Source organism: Heterodontus francisci, chromosome 25 (genome assembly GCF_036365525.1).
Source record: "Heterodontus francisci isolate sHetFra1 chromosome 25, sHetFra1.hap1, whole genome shotgun sequence".
NCBI classification, from domain to species: Eukaryota; Metazoa; Chordata; class Chondrichthyes; order Heterodontiformes; family Heterodontidae; genus Heterodontus; species Heterodontus francisci.
In genome coordinates, this window is record NC_090395.1 from 26,169,512 (window position 1) to 26,187,208 (window position 17,697).

The 17,697-nt window shown below is 43.1% G+C and overlaps 1 protein-coding gene across 1 annotated transcript in view; it reads left to right on the plus strand.

Moving 5' to 3' along the window:
• LOC137383793 (AT-rich interactive domain-containing protein 2-like) overlaps positions 1–17,697 on the plus strand; it is a 312,689-nt gene that overhangs the window by 204,121 nt on the left and 90,871 nt on the right. Inside the window, exons 9-11 of the mRNA XM_068057005.1 lie at positions 757–853; positions 14,934–15,143; positions 16,974–17,138. Of these exons, the coding sequence (XP_067913106.1) occupies positions 757–853; positions 14,934–15,143; positions 16,974–17,138 (472 nt within the window). The remainder of the gene's footprint in view (positions 1–756; positions 854–14,933; positions 15,144–16,973; positions 17,139–17,697) is intronic.

Below are 17,697 nucleotides of genomic sequence, written 5' to 3' on the forward strand. Positions count from 1 at the left end.
CAATAACCAGGGGACATAGATGTGAGGGGATTTGAGGAAAAAAAATTTCACTCAGAGGGTGGTTGGAATCTGTAACCCACTGCCTGAAGGGATGGTGGAGGCAGGAACCCTCACAACATTTAAGAAGTATTTAGGTGAGCACTTGAAATGTCATAGCATACAAGGCTACGGGTCAAGTGCTGGAAAATTGGATTGGAATAGTTAGGTGCTTGATGGCCGGCACAGACACGATAGGCTGAAGGGCCTGTTTCTGTGCTGTATACCTCTATGACTCTAAGCTGTTCTTGTAATTAATTCCCTACCAGAAATGTAAGTGGTGATAGAATTCCTATCTAGTTTGAAGGCAGTTTTCCCAAGTGGCGGTCTACCGGAGGAGGAGGAAGGAAATTCCTATAATTACGTAAAGCACAAGTAAGTTGCTATCTACTGTTGCCTGGCAAGTATGTATAAACTCCTAGCTTCAAAAAGGGTTTCCACAGTGTCAGTTACTTCCTGCTTTTTTTGTACTTGGATAGTCTGAGTAAAATTATCAGTGGCACTGCAGTAGAGGGAGCTTTGTGTTGTAAACTGCAGTCCAATAGGACTTAATTTAGGCAATTTAAGTAATCTCCTTAACCAATTATTTGAAGAGTCTCATTCTGTTCCATTTGCATAGGTTGGATTCAAACAAGCCACGTAATTCAAGTTGAACATCCTCAAATGACTTATTCAGATGAACCGTGTTTGCAGAGTTCTTAAGTTTACTTTTCTTTTCAGCTGCAGTTGGATCCCATCGACTTCCAAAGTACCCAGGTGATTTTTCACACCATTACAAAATGCCTTTACTCTTCAGACAAGTGGTTCCGAATTAGAGGTAAGTCTGCCTTTCTGCAGATTGATAGATAGACAATGGTTAGTTGTTGTAGTACGTGGCTTACGTGGAACGTGTATGTTTTTAAGTGAATACCTTTTTGGATTGCCTAACAATTTTGTTTTGGCAGCTACATTTGGTCGTGTTGTAAAGTTTGTTCTGCCTTCCGTAAGTCGAAGACCCTCCTTTTTTTTTTACACTCCAGGTGCATTGAAGCAACTCTCACATACTTTGCTGTTCAAGAACTGCCTTTAAAGTCTTGGGATATATATGTTATGATGACATGAAAAGCATCTGTTAGCTATCCAATGCTTGGTTTGACTGATGGGTTTTATATAGGGTCAGGAATGCATGGCGAATTTTTGTTCTGATCCCAGTACCTCAAGATATTTGGAAGCACAAGAATGAGAAGGTAGTTGTTTGCAGATTTCCCTTAAGCACATGGGGTTCACATGAGAAATATGTACTCCTATAGCATTGCTGCTTTTATGCCCCTCTGCTTTTCCTAGTTTTATGCAGTTTTATTGAGAAGGAATCTCACTTGCACCTTTTTGTGCAACGTCACTATTCAAATGAATTATAATCAGTCTGCATATTTTATAGAGTAAAACATACAGTGTATCCTAAAAACCATCTTAATGTTGAGAGGTGCTACTTGACCCCTCATCAACTGCCAACTTGCTATGTGTTTGGGAATCTGAGATTTCAACCTGAATTAAGATGAAATCTGAAAATGCTTTCCGAGACATTTACTGAAGTTGTGTAAACTGAAGAGATTTACTGTCATGATAAAAGGTATTTTTTGCTTATAGGTTGATTTTAAAATTTCCTATCTTTTGGTCAATATCTTCAGTTGAGGCAATAGGTATGTAAGATTTGATAAGATAGGGGTGTTTTATATCCCCTTCTAAGGTGGGAACAGACTTGGCAGCACAACAGCTTGTTGTGAATCAACTTTATTGAGATAAAGGTAAGGACAAGTTTAAGTTTTCAGATAAACCATAGTCTCAAACTCAGGCAGTAATTAACAGTCTAACACAGGTACTACCTGTAATAGAGACTGGACGGCAGAGCGCACGACTCATTCTCTTGCAGCTTTTGGTCTTCGGTCGGTCTCTTTCTTTTCTCCCTCGTCTCTTGTTGTTCAAAATCCTCTGCTGTACAATGTCAAAGACAAGCCGCCTTTTATCCTGGCAGTTTTCCGGTTAACCCTCCCCTCTCCCAATCAGTGATTACTCTTGTATTAAAGGATGCCTTTCTTAACCAACCGAGGATCATTTTGTGATGGTTGCTAACCTTTCGGAATTGCGCAAGTAGTACCCCTTTGTGTTGACTACCTTATCTCAATGCTTTTACATTTCGAGGATACCTTTTTCACTATGAGTCAAATCTACACAAGCTGTTTACACTGTCTGCTCTCAAGTTCTCAGCCTTTTGCTATGAGTAAGCATTTTAAGACTTGACATAATCTCCCAGAATCCCTCTGCCTTGACATCTTGTCCATACTGTGCCCTATTTCCTAAGTTTTTCCACTTTACCATATACAAAAAAGGGTTCAACAAAGCTAAATGTTAGTTTATGATAAGTTCATTGTTAGTTTATAATAGTTGGATTTTAATAATTAAAATACTGGTTAGTAACTTTTAGTAACCTAATAATCTTAGATATATCTGTTAAAAATGAAGAACTATTGTTTTGAACAGTATCTTTCATGTATTATCTTTTGTTTTGAGAATTTGGCAGAAGATTATGGGAAGTTTATTTTTTTTTAAAGTAGTGACATATAAATTGGTTAATAGTTTACTCAAAATGACATAGAATCCTTACATAAAGGTTTACAAGATGAAGACAGTCATCAGGCCCATAGTGTCTGTGCCAATTCTGAGCTAGAGCAATCCAAAACTAATCCTACTATTCCATACTCTCCCTATAACCTTGTACTTTTCTCTGCTTCAAATATTTATCCAGTATTTCCCTTAAGAGTGACATGAGGAAAAACCTTTTCACACAGTGAGTGGTTAAGGTCTGGAGTGCACTGCCTGAGAGTGTGGTGGAGGCAGGTTCAATTGAAGCATTCAAAAGTGAATTAGATTGTTATAATGAAAGGAAGAATGTCAGGGTTACAGGGAGAATGCAGGGGAATGGAACTGAGTGAATTGCTCTTTAAGAGAGCCGGTGTGGACATGATGAGCCAAATGACCTCCTTCTGTACTGTAACAATTCTGTGATTTCTCTGTGATTAAAAGGTGCACTGATCTCTGCCTTAACCACTCTCAGTGCTAAATCATCCCCTGTTCCAACAATCCTGTGTATAGAGATTTCTACGAATCTCTCAGTAGTTATGTAGTGACAATTTAAATTGATGATTCCTCGTCTGTGACTCCCCAACCAAAGGATGTAGTCGTCCCCTACACACTTTCAAAACTCATGATAATTTTAAACATTTCTGTTAAATCTCTGCATTAATGAAAATGGTTGTTCCCAAATTTTTCTTCTTACCTATAGTTTCTCATTCTTTACATCATCCTGGTGCGTCTACACTATATGCTGTCAATGGTTTTAGTCCCCTTTCTATAATGGGATGCCCAAAACTGATGCAGTCCTGATGTGGGTTAACCAATGTTTTGTATATATTTTTCAATACTACTTCACTCTTGTACTCTAGCATTTATTTATAGGAACATGATATGGCGTTCAGCCTGCTTCACTGTTCAATTAGACAATGGCTGGCCTGTACCTCAATTCATAGCTCCATATCCCTTGAATCCTTTACCTAACAAAAATTAATCTTAAAAACTGGAATCTATTATTAAGGAGGTTACAGCGGGGCACTTAGAAAATCTCAATGTAATCAGGCAGAGTCAACATGGTTTTATGAAAGGGAAATCATGTTTGACTATTTATTGGAGTTCTTTGAAGTAACAAACAATGGATTAAGGGGAACCTGTGGATGTGCTATGCTCAGATTTCCAGAAGGCATTTAACAAGGTGCCGCACCAAAGGCTACTAAGCAAAATAAGAACTCATGGCTTTGGGGGTAACATATTAGCATGGATAAAGGATTGGTTATCTAACAGGAAAATGAGTGGAGGCATAAATGGGTCATTTTCGGGTTGGCAAGATGTGATGAGTGAAGTGCCACAGGATCAGTGCTGAGACCTCAACTATTTACAATTTAAATCAAGGTCTTGGATGAAGGGACCGAATGGTTGCTAAATTTGTTGATGACACAAAGATAGGCAGGAAAGTTAGTTGTGAGGAGGACATAAGGAGTCTGCAAAGGGATATAGTTAAGTGAGTGGGCAAAAAATTGGCAAATGGAGTTTAATGTGGAGAAAATGTGAACTTATCCATTTCGGCAGGAAGAATAGTAAAGCAGCATATTATTTAAATGGAGAGAGATTGCAGAACTCTGAGGTACAGAGGGATGTCCTGGTACATGAATCACAAAAGGTGGGTATGCAGATACAGCAAGTGATTAGGAAGGCGAATGGAATGTTGTTTTATTGCTGGGGAATGGAATATAAAAGTAGGGATGTTTTGCTACAATTGTATAGGATATTGGTGAGACCACATCTGGAGTACTGTGTACAGTTTTGGTCTCCTTATTTAATAACGGATATAAATGCATTAGAGGCAGTTCAAAGAAGGTTCACTCGACTGATTCCTGGGATGGGGTGGTTATCTAATGAAGAAAGGTTGGACCTGTATCCATTGGAGTTTAGAAGAATGAGAGGTGATCTTATTGAAACTTAAGATCCTGAGGGGACTTGACAGGGTGGATGCTGAAAGGATGTTTCCCCTTGTGGGAGAGTCTGGAACTAGGGGACACAGTTTAAAAATAAGGGGTTGTCCATTTAACACTGAGATGAGGAGAAATTTTTTCTCTCAGGGTTGAGTCTGTGGAGCTCTTTTCCCCAGAGAGCAGTGGAGGCAGGGTCATTGAATATTTTTAAGGCAGAAGTAGATAAATTCTTGACTAACAAGGGAGTTAAAGGGTATCGGGTAGGCGGGAAAGTGGAGTTGAGGCCACATTCAGATCAGCCATGGTCTTATTAAATTGCGGAGCAGACTCGAAGGGACCGAATGACCTACTCCTCCTAATTCGTATGTTCGTAAAATACCTTTTGCCTTTTTTATGGTTTTATCTACTTGGACATGTACTTTTTTTTTTAGGGAATTGGGTATTCAGACTCTTAAACCATTTCCTTCAGCATCCTATTAACTGTACACTCCCGATCCTTGCTTTTCTCATGAAAATATATTACCGTCGATGCGTGAACTGTATCTTTTACCTGTTTACCCATTTTTTAAAATGTGTTCATGGGATACGGGCATCGCTGGCTAAGCCAGCATTTATTGCCCATCCTTAATTGTCCGTGAGAAGGTGATGGTGAGCTGCCGCCTTGAACCGCTGCAGTCCATGGGGTGTAGGTACACAACAGTGCTGTTAGGAAGGGAGTTCAGGATTTTGACCCAGCGACAGTGAAGGAACAGCCATATAGTTGCAAGTCAGGATGGTGTGTGGCTTGGAGGGGAACTTGCAGGTGGTGCTGTTCCCATGCTGCCCTTGTCCTTCTAGGTGGTAGAGGTTGCATGTTTGGAAGATATTGTTTAAGGAGCCTTGGTGCATTGCTGCAGTACATACTGTTGCCACTGTACTTCGGTGGTGGAGGGAGTGAATGTTTGTAGATGGGGTGCCAATCAAACAGGCTGCTTGTCCTGGATGGTGTCGAGCTCCTTGACTGTTGTTGGATCCGCACCCATCCAGGCAAGTGGAGTATTCCATCACACTCCTGACTTTTGTGCCTTGTAGATGGTGGACAGGCTTTTGGGAGTCAGGAGGTGAGTTACTCGCCTCAGGATTCCTAGCCTCTGACCTGCTCTTGTAGCCACGGTATTTATATGGCTACTCCAGTTCAGATTCTGGTCAATGGTAATCCCCAGGATGTTGATAGCGGGGGATTCAGCAATCGTAATGCCATTGAATGTCAAGGTGAGATGGTGAGATTCTCTCTTTGAGATAGTCATTGCCCAGCACTTGTTTGGCGCGAATGTTACTTGCCACTTATCAGCCGAAGCCTGGATATTGTCCAGGTCTTGCTACATTTCTACATGGACTGCTTCAGTATCTGAGGAATCACGAATGGTGCTGAACATTGTGCAACCATCAGCGAACATCCCCACTTCTGACCTTATGATGGAGGGAAGGTCATTGATGAAGCAGCTGAAGATGGTTGGGCCTGAGGAATTCCTGCAGTGATATCCTGGAGCTAAGATGATTGACCTCCAACAACCACATCCTTTGATCTAGCTATGACTCCAACCAGCAGAGAGCTTTCCCCTGATTCCCATTGACTCCAGTTTTGCTAGGGATCCTTGATGCCATACCCGGTCAAATGCTGCCTTGATGTCAAGGGCAGTCACTCTCAGCTCACCGCTGAAGTTCAGCTGTTTAGTTCATGTTTGAATCAAGGCTGTAATGAGGTCAGGAGCTGAGTGGCCCTGGCAGAACCCAAACTGAGTGTCACTGAGCAAACAGCACCGCTTGCAGGACATAACTGGGCAATTTTCCACATTACCGGATAGATGCCAGTGTTGCAGCTATACTGAATCAGTTTGGTTAGGGGCAAGTTCTGGAGTGCAGGTCTTCAATATTGTTGCCAGAATGTTGACAGGACCCATAGCCTTTGCAGTATCCTGTGCCTTCAGTCATTTCTTGACATCACGTGGAGTGAATCGAATTGGCTGAAGGCTGACATCTGGGATGCTGGGGACTTCAGGAGGAGGCCAAGATGGATCATCCGCTTGGCACATCTGGCTGAAGATTGTTGCAAATGCTTCAGCCTTATCTTTTGCACTGATGTGCTGGGCTGAGCTCCCCCATCATTGAGGATGTGGATATTTGTGGAGTCACCTCCTCCAGTCAGTTGTTTGATTGTCCACCACCATTCACGACTGGATGTGGCAGGATTGCAGAGCTTAGATCTGATCAGTTGGTTGTGGGATCATTTAGCTCTGTTTATCACATGGTGCTTACGCTGTTTGTTACACAAGTAGTCCTGGGTTGTAACTTCAGCAGGTTGACACCTCATTTTGAGGTATGCTTCGTGCTGTTCCTGGCATGCCCTCCTGCACTCTTCATTGAACCAGGGTTGATCTCCCGGCTTGCTGGTAATGGTAGAGTGGGGGATATGCTGGGCCATGAGGTTACGGATTGTGGTTGAGTACAATTCTGCTGCTGATGGCCCACAGGGGCTCATGGATGCCAGTTTTGCATTGCTAGATATGTTCGAAATCTATCCCATTTAGCACGGCGGTAGTGCCGCACAACACGATGGAGGGTATCTTCAATGTGAAGACAGCACTTCTCTACAAGGACTGTGCGGTGGTCACTTCTACCAATAATGTCATGGACAGGCAGATTGGTGAGACGAGTCAAGTATGTTTATCCCTCTTGTTGGTTCCCTCACCACCTGCCGCAGACATAGTCTAGCAGCTATGTCCTTTAGGACTCTGCCCGCTTGGTCACTAGTGGTGCTACTGAGCCACCCCCGGACAGTGAAGTCCCCACCCAGAGTACATTCTGCGCCCTTGCCACCCTCCGTACTTCCTCCAAGTGGTGTTCAACATGGAGGAGTATTGATTCATCAGCTGAGGAGGGCGGTAGGTGGTAATCAGCAGGAGGTTTCCTTGCCCATGTTCGATCTGATGCTATGAGACTTCATGGAGTTCGGAGTCGATGTTGAGGATTCCCAGGGCAACTCCCTCCCGACAGTATACCACTGTGCCGTCACCTCTGATGGGTTAAAGCCTGGCTAACCAACCCAAACCCGACAACACGTGTCCAGGTCGGGTCGAAATTCCGAGTCCAGCATTCACAGTCGGGGCGGGCTGGACACTGCTTCCGGGAAGTCACGGGATCAGGCTTACACATGGTTCCCCAGAACTCCAGCTGCAGTAATAGCTTGCTGCCGGGGCAGGTGAAGGAGATTCGTGTCGGGTCGGGCGCGAAAAAAAATTAAAGGGGTCGGGTCGGGCTCGGGTTGGGTTTTAATTTTAAACCTGAGCCAGGCTTTGTGGTGGGTCTGTCCTGCCAGCAGGACAGGGCCTACCCGGCGATGGTGATGGCAGTGTCTGGGACATTGTCTGTAAGGTATGATTCCGTGAGTATGACTATGTCAGGCTGCTGCTTGACTAGTCTGTTGGACAGCTCTCCCAACTTTGGCACAAGCCCCCAGATGTTAGTAAGGAGGACTTTGCAGGGTCGACAGGGCTGGGTTTGCCATTGTCATTTCCAGTGCCTAGGTCGATGTCAGGTGGTTTCATGGTCATCATTAGACTAGCTTTTAATTCCAGATTTATTAATTGAATTCAAATTCCACCTTCTGTGATGGTGGGATTCGAACCCATGTCCCCAGAGCAATACCCAGGGTCTCTGTTACTAGTCCAGTGACAATACCAATATGCCACCACTAATCTGTCTGTCTTCCTCTTATCTTTTACAATCCTCCTCAATGTTTGCCAAACTTCTCATCTTTTGTATTACAGGCAAATTACAAGATTATGTTCCCTATACCTAAGTCGAAATCTTTCAGATATACCAAGAACAAAGAAAGAACTAACATTTGTATGGTTCCTTTCATGTCCTCAGGATGACACAAGGGGCTGGATTTTACTGGCCCCCCACCCACCGACGTCGCAGGTCGTGGCAAGGGGGCCTGGAAAATACCTCCGGTAGAGGCCCGCCATGGGCCTTGATGCCGGGAAGGCCACACCCCACCGGCAACGAGACCTCATGGCGGCCGCTCAGCGATGGGGCTGAAATTTAAATATGTTTATGAATGCTAGTAAACGAATAATTATTTACCTCGTCGCACCAGTGAAGTATGGCGGAACACTAGTCGGGAGTGGGGGAGGAGGTAAGTTTTCAAGTCGGGAAGAGCAGGGTCAATCATTTTAGATTGGTCTAGGGGGTGGTGGGAAGAGGTAAAGTCCATATTTTATTAACTTTGGTGGGGGAAGGTTGGGATCGCAAGGTAAGTTTTTTTTTTTTAGGTGGGGAGAGGGCAAGTAATACATTTTAAGGTCATTGGGGGGGTTGTGGGAGAGGGTCGCGATAATTTTATTCAGTTTTTTTTAATAATCCGGTTTCTTTAAAAATTCAAATTACAGCGAAGGGCTGGAAACCCTTTTAAAAATGGCGCTGGTGCCAGCCGCCCTGGCCAGGGACAGAACGCCCGCCCCTACGCATCATTGGGGTGGGGGGGTGGGCCATCCCAGCCATGTAAATGAGCTTCCGGGTACAATATCGCAGCGGCTCCGCGGAGTAAATCCCGCATGTTCGCCCCGCCATCTTTGAAGCTTACCGCCAAGTTCGGCAGCAAGCTCAAAATTCAGCCCAAGGTGCTTAATAGCCAATGAAGTATTTCTAAATTGTAATCCCTGTTATAGCAAACACAGGGAGACATGTCCTGCTTCTCTTCGAGTAGTGCCATGGGATCTTTTTATGTTCACCTGAGAAGGCAGATGGGACCTCAGTTTACATCTCATCCAAAAGATGATGTCTCCAACAGTGCAGCTCTCCCTCAGTAGTGCACTGAGGTATGAAGAAGTCTCTGGAGTGGAACTTTGAACACACTACCTTCTGGCTCAGAGGTATGAGTGCTACTAACTGAACCACAGCTGACACCACTACCAAGAACAAATGTGAACCAAACACTGACTTCAGGGGTGTACTATTGTCAACTCTGTTTCATTCTGTGCAACATCCTTTTGTTTTATATCCGTCAACCAACTATTTATCCATGCTACTACATTTCCACTTAATTTTATTTTTCAAGAAGCCTTTTGTGAAACACCCTATCGAACACCTTCTTAAAATCTAATGCATTCCCTTTATCTAATCAATCAGTTTCTTCAAAAAAAAAATTGTTCAATTTGTCAAACATGACTTGCTTTTAACTTGATTTACTCCGCGGGCATTTTTTTCTAAAAAATTCATTCTTGGGATGTAGGCATCACTGGCAAAGCCATCATTTATTGCCCATCCCTAATTGCCCTTGAGAAGGTGTTGGGTGAGCAGTCTCCTTGAATCGATGCAGTGTGTATGATGTAGGTACTCCCACAATGTTGTTCAGGAGGGAGTTCCCAGGATTTTGACCTGGTGATGATGTAGGAATGGCAATATATTTGCATGCCAGGATGGTGCATGACTAGAATGGGCTCTTGCAGGTAGTTGTTTCTCTTGATTACCTGATGAATTTCTAAATGTGTGCTAATTTTATCTGAAATTATGGATTTTCAGAGTTTTCCTGCTGCAAATAAAAAGCAAAAAACTGTAACTGAGGGGTATCTGAAAGCAAAACATAAAATATGGGAAATGGTCAACAAAGGATAGAACAGAGGAGTTAATACAAAAACCTTATCCCATTCTTTCCACAGATGCCAAGTGAGTGTATCTGACATTTTCTGTTTTTGTTGAGGTTTGACTCAGGGCTGGACTTTATGGGTCCCCCTGAGTGGGGTCGGAGGAGGGGGGTGGGGGGCGGTGGTGGAGGGCCTGTTGCCAAGCGATTTTTGCCAGCGACAGCCTTCCCGTCCAGAGGCAATTGAGGTTTTTAAGTGGCCTATTTCATTATTCAGCAAATGCAAATCCCCAGAGTCGAGCAATAGCCTCCTCATTTGCTGAATTTAAGGTGATTAGTCCACCACATAGTCTGTGGAGAGGACACTCCTCGGTAATGTGCAGCATTGTTTGTGTCTCTCCACAAATATGCGAGGGCTTTGTACTGAGGCCCCAGCAGTGGAGGTTGGTTGCGCAGGGGCCCTGGCTTGTCCTGGACCTGTTTAGTAAGGACCACTCTCGCCATGGTAGTTCAAAGCCTGCCATTCGACAGATGGGGTTTGTCACAAAGAATTTGTTAGTGACTTTCCATGTTTCCCATTCCTTGATCCAAAGGGTGTCTGCTGGTAGATCTTGCTCAGGATGGTTGCTCTGTATGGGGCGTTGAGATGGAAAACGGGCAGTAGATGGATTGAACGTGTCATTTTGGAGTGGTAAATGAGGTTCAGCATAGATGATTTCAACCAGCTTGTGGGTTTTCGTCAGATGGCGGATGTGTGGGTGAGAGATGTTTGCAAGGACAGGAAGCCAAGGGAGGGGTTTTGAGCAGAGGGTTCCAGTTATTATACGCATTGCTACATTCAGTAGAGTATCAACAAGATGTGTGTGTGATGACCTATGCCAGCCATGTGCACAGTACTCTGCTGCTGAGTATGATGGCGCTGAGGCCGGAGTGGTGTGGCAGCAATGCCTCACGTAGATCCAGCAAGTTTGGTCAATAGGTTGTTTCTGGTTTTGACCTTTGTTGCTGTTTTCTTCAGATGCTTTTAGAAGGACAAAGTCTTATCCAGAGTCACTCCCAAGTATGTTGGGTTGGGATCATGCTTTAGTCTCTGACCATCCATGTACATACGCGATTTTGTTTTGGCACTGGCATTGTGGCGGTGGAATGCACTGGATATGGTTTTCGAGGGGTTCACTGAAAGATGCCATGTGCTGCAGTAGTCCGTCAACTTTGTAACATCTTCGTTAAGGATCTGGTCCAGGGTGCAGAATGATGGAGTTTGGGTGGCACAACAGATGTCATCAGTGTAGATGAACTTGCGAGATGTGGTTGTTGGCAGGTCATTTGTACATATGTTGAACAGCGTTAGGGCTGATTAGTCTGTTGGCCAGTCTTCTCCATACACTTGTCCAAAGTGGACTCTGAATCTTGTGTTGCGAAGGAGTGTTTCAACAACTGTCCTGACCCAGCTTGGAAGCACTCTGGGCAGCTTTAGGATCAGACCAATGTGCCACACTGTTAACATAGGCAGCTGTGAGGTCCAGTAGCACTATGCCTACCTTCAGGTTTATTTGGAAGCCATTTTCGATGTAGGTGGAGTGTGCCAGAACTTGATCACATGCTGCGCCACTTATTATCAATGGCCACTTGAGGGCCTCTTCCCACTTCCGCTGGGATCTAACCACATGGGAAGGTTCGTGGGCAATCTGTGGCCCACGGAGGACCCCTGCTGGCAAAACCTACAACTCCATGCCCGCCCACCCTGAACTTCACACCCATCCTTGCCGAAGCCTTCTGGACCGGCCCCGACGACCCTGGCTCACTTACCTGACGTCCAGGGTTCCAGCGCTGGGCCTGGGTCCAAGGCCTCTACAGTACCAGAAGTGGCCACTGTTCCCGGTGGCAATGCCAATACTGCTGAGCTGCCGGCAGCTCTTGGAGGCGGGATAACTATCTTTTTAGGGATGGTGGCCCTGGCGCAGGACACATGGGCTGCAGAACACCAGAGGATCGCTCCGGGGGAGCACGCAAAGGCTGAGGTGGGATTCCCGCCACCTGTTTGGCCTGGTGCCGGGAGACTCACTTCCTCCACAAAATCTAGCCCTAACTATCTATAGTTACCTTCTCTTTATCCTTCTCTTTCTCCTTGAACAAAGATGTTGCATTGGCTATTCCCAGTTCCATAGCACAGTTTGCATATTTAAAAAGGATTGGAAAACTAATCCTGTAGCTCCTCTCATTTCTTTCACAGCCTAAGGTGCATGCAATCATGACAGTTATTCATTTTTAGCTCTACTAATTTTTTTCAGAACCAATTCTTTTTCTACAATTAACTCTGACATTTGTGTCAGTGTGTCAGCCATGGCTCATTTTATGGCACGTTCATCTCTGAATCAGAAGGTTGGGGGTTAAAGTGTCACTAGGACTTGAGCACATAAAATCAAGGCTGACACTCCATTGCACTACTGAGGAAGTGCTGCACTGTTGGAGGTGCTGCCTTTAGAATGAGATGTTAAATCTAGACCCTGACTGCCCTTTCAGTTGGATGTAAAAGATGCCATAGCAATATTTTGAAGAAGAGCAGGGGAGTTATTTTCGTTGTCCTGGCCAATATTTATCCCTCAATCAAAATCACAAAACATAGTATTTGGTCATCATCTCATTGATGTTTGTGGGGGCTTGCTGTGCACAAATTGGCTGCCACGTTTCTTGCATTGCAACAGTGGCTACATTTCAAAAGTACTTCATTGGCTGTAAAGCACTTTGAGATGTCCTGTGATCGTGAAAAGCACTATAGAAATGCAAGTCTTTTTTTCTTTATTTGTTCCATATTCTCTTCTAGTAAATGCTAATCTGCACAGAAGGGAGGTGGGTCTGAATTTGGTCAAATAATCCTTGCTGGTTGGATCCCATTTTTACTGAACGCAGCATGATTTAACATAAAAATTAGACTTTTTTAAGGATCTTCAGTTTTGATTGTCTAGAAAAAATGGGAGAAATGTCCTGCAAAACTTTCACAAGTCTAAATGATATGTTACAGTTTCATGTCAACTTAAGGGATGGGTTTGAAAGGCGGGGATGCATTTTTCCATCTCTAGTATATTGCTATCTCTGTTTGCCGATCCCCTGTCATTTCTCCTTCCTTGATATAAGAATTCCTGATTATCTAATATTTCACTTGTTTATCGGTCATTCAACAGGGTGCATCCTCCAGCTGTTCTCAGCACTGCAGGTGCAGATTAAAACAAGAGTTTAATACCTTTGGCTTTATTACACATCTTGCATGGTTTTTAGATTCAGATATTAAATGGACCTGGAAGACCCTGGCACAGAGCCACCAGGACCGCTGCTCCTGAAGTGCTGGGCCCACTGAGCCCAGTATCACGAGGGCATCTATCTCATCGACTTATTTCATTGGCACTCTTGCTGTAAAGCGTGTAAAGCACTGAACACATCGTGCCTTGATCCAGAAAGTCGCTGGCCACTGACCAATGAAAGACTACGGATTGACTATAAAATGCCTCAATTTCTTATTAATGTTGGGTGCCTAAGTTGTCTTACAAGATTTGGCCACCTGGAGGCAAAGAAGAACTAGCAAGGTAGGATAGCCCTTTACCAATTAGTCTTTATGGTCCGACTAGAAGTGTCGTTTACAACGGGCACTTATTGTCTGCCTTGTAGGCGCTTGCCCTCTGGAGTGCCTTGTAGGCTCCAGATCTGATGTGGGGAGGCCTGCTAATTTGCATGGGATTTGGATCCTTAACGAGGTTTGTGGTTCAGCTCGCGCCTAGTGCACTAGACGCATCCCAGCTGCATTGCACTCTGCTCACTGCATCAGATATGTAGTAGACCTCTGACATCCACACCCGCAGATATATAACTCCAACATCTAAAGGTCTGCGGGCTACATTATTGACCCCATAGAAAATGATACATTGTTGCTGTCAGTGCTGCAAATGCAGCAGAATTGGTGTTCAGACCTGCTGGTTCCTCAGTGCTCAAACTCTGGGAGATGTGGCACATGGGACCTAAAGGTGGCAAAATTAGTTTAAAAGTAGAACAAGGAAAAGGATAGAATTAGAATTTAAACAGTGTTGAAAATGGGAAAGTAAAGCTTTTTCCTATTGATGTGATTGCTTTTTAAGGCTTGCATTAGAATTGGCTTTACAATTAAAATTTGTTGAATTAATTGGGGGGTGGGGGGGCAGTCGTTATCAAAATTGAGGAATCAAATGCAGGAAAGCAGGTGCTTGCTTAAACCAAGGCAATTTCTAGCTGAAAAATAAAGTAGCGAGGTGTGTATGCATGCTCACATATGGGCCATCAAGCAGGAATTCTGAGTAAACTGCTTTGGTGAGAACCAACATTTATTGACTGGATCAAACCTATATATAAATAATTTAAAATACTCAGCAGGTCAGGGAGCATCTGTGGAGAAAAAAAAAGAGTTGACGTTTCAGGTTTGGGTCTGACCAAAGGTCACAGACCTTGAAATGTCAACTCTTGTTTCTCTCTCCACAGATGTTGCCTAACCTCCTGAGTATTTCTAGCATTTTCTGTTAATATTTCAGTTTACCTCTGGCAATGCCTTGAGTTTGCAATAGCACAACTATTGTTTAGTTTTCATTGTATGGTTCATTGTTTTATCCCTTTCTCGTCTTGTCCTTCTATTTCTGTGATGTGAATCTCTTTCCAAGTTCTGCATTAAAAGGTTTTTTTTATCTTGGTTCTAGGAATGGAAATCTTGGCTAATCTTTGTAAAATTGAGGAGAATGTAGATATTATCTGTGAATGTGTGGAACAGGAATCCTATCGAGAGATTGTGAATCATTTATCTCTTCAAGATATCTTGCTGTTATTGGCAAGTCTGGAAGCTCTGTATATGCTGTCGAGTCTGGGAGAGGTGACATGCACCAAGATCATCAAAGTGGAGAGAAGTATCGGTGAGTGAAGATTTTAGGATTTTGGCTGATGCTTGCTTTTTCGTTACACAGAATGTCACTAGGATTTTGATAAGCTGATATCTTTTTTATCGAAATTGTGCACATTAATAAAAGTGCATTTTTGTATCATTGTTAGATTAAGAAGCAGTTCATGCTCTGCCCCTGGTTTTATTTCCATACAACTGTGGGTGTTTCAGAAGTTGCAGATTATTCCATGACCTTTTGTAAGATCTAGGTTTCCATGAGGGAACATACCTTTTTGAAATCTGGACCACTAGATTGTTTGTATTGCATTTTGATGCCTAATTTGTGTAGAAAGGAGGAATTTCAATTGTGGAACATTCAGTGAATAAGAGACATGGGAAGAGCATAGAGAAGTTTAAAAACCAGCAGATGAAAAGAAAGAATGAAAGTGCAGAAAAATTCAATGAGCAAATAAAAGCGCAAGCTAAAATGTGTTAAAATAGCTGCAAACATCAGTGCATTACTTGTTTGAATGCATTGCAGGTGCTGATTATTTAGGAATAATCAGGAAAAATATTTTTTGCTGAATTAGAAAATCCAGTCGTGAGGATCATCATTTCTTTAACTGCCATATAGAATTTATATTGTAGAAACTATTAAAAGGATTTTAAATGGATTCTTGTGCAGGGGAATGGTAGCATTTTTAAAAAATTCTTTCATGGAATGTGGGCATTGCTGGTAAAGCCAACATTTGTTGCCCATCCCTAATTGCCCTTGACATCTGAGTGGCTTGCTAGGCTATTTCAGAGGGCAGTTAAGAGTCAACCACATTGCTGTCAATCTGGAGTCACAGTTAGGCCATACCAGGTAAGGACTGCAGATTTCCTTCCCGATAGGGCATTAAAAAACTAGATGGGTTTTTACAACAATTGATAGTAACGGTGCCATGAAACTGAGATTAGCTTTCAATTCCGAATTTGTATTAATTAATTGAATTTAAATTCCACCAGCTACCATGGTGGGATTGAAACACAAGTTTCCAGGGCATTAGCCTGGGCCTCTGGATTACTAGTTCAGTGACATTGCCACTATGCCACCATCTTCCCAAAGCATAGTGGGAATGTAATCCTGAGGCCAGGACTAATGCTCCGGAAACATAAGTTCAAATCCCACCATGGCAGCTGGGGGAATTTCAATTCACTCAATTAATAAATCTATAGTAAAATGCTAGTCTCATTAATAATAATGCAAATATTGGATTGTCGTAAAAACCCATCTGGTTCACTAATGCTTTTCAGGGGAGGAAATCTGCCATCCTTACCTGGTCTGGCCTACATGTGACTCCAGACTCTCAGCAATGTACTTGACTCGAAACTGCCCTCTGAAATGGCCTAACGAGCCCCTCAATTCAAGGGCAATTAGGGATGGGCAATAAATGCTGGCCTTGCCAGAAGCGCTCATATCCCGACAGCAAAAAAAAATCTAAATCGAGTTCTACTTTATGTAGCAGAGTAAAATGTAAGGAACAACACCAGATTTGTAGTGCATTGTGAACATTGCCTTAAATGCCATTATCTGGAATTTCCACAGGCGTCTCCCAATTGCCTGCCATAACTTTGGCAGAAACCCTGGGGGAAAAGTGTAAAGAACTAGTCTCTTTTGGGTTTCTACTGAATTTACAGCAGGAAATCAGGAAAATACTGTTCAAATTCTTCCCCCATCTGCTTGCTGCAGCTGTTAGTCTCAACAGTACACTTGTACAGAGAGTACTTAGTGATTGCAGGAGTAGTAATATTATTAGATGAGTTCTAATTTATACATAACTAGTTTGATTTAATGCACAATGGGTCCTTTTTTAATTTTCAGATCAGCTTGTTTGCCTGGTGTCTGTGGATATGCAGAACTTTCCTCCTGATGCACTAGCTGCAGTCAAGTTAGTAGAACAGCAGAGCACTCTTCAGCAGCCAACACCTGAGATCAGTCGGTCAGTCACAACAGAGAACGTTTCAAACCACAGCACACCTGTAACAGGTATAGTATTCAATTCAACCCATTATATCTCGAGTCAAAATAGCATTGAATTGATTTGGGTGAAATTTAAGATAAAGAATGAGAGTAACCTCTCTTTTTGTTATGATCTAGTCCTCTAACCTGATGCATCAGGGAGCCATTTCTGATCATCATATGCTTTGTCTGAATCCAGTCAAATATAACTGGAATTATTCATCTGTCCTGTTTAGATATCGTATGAGGTGATATATCATTTGCTGATCTCAACCAATGCCATTGTTGGGTACCTATAGTTGACCCCAGCACTCCCTGGCCTCTGGAGGGGAAATTGAATTGGGTTCCTACTTCAATCACTATCAAATAGTGATCTCAAAGTGCTGTTTTATTCCATGAGTTGGGTGTTTATCCTATGATCCCTCAAGTTCACCAACTCCTGCCTCTTTCAATTATAGTTTATGAAGCTTCTGTCATGTTCCCTTGGTTTTGGATTTTTTAACTGCTGAATCCTGTCTTCCACTCCCAGAAAAGTCTTTTATTCTGAATTTCAATACTCTTCTTAACTGTGTTATCACTCAATGAA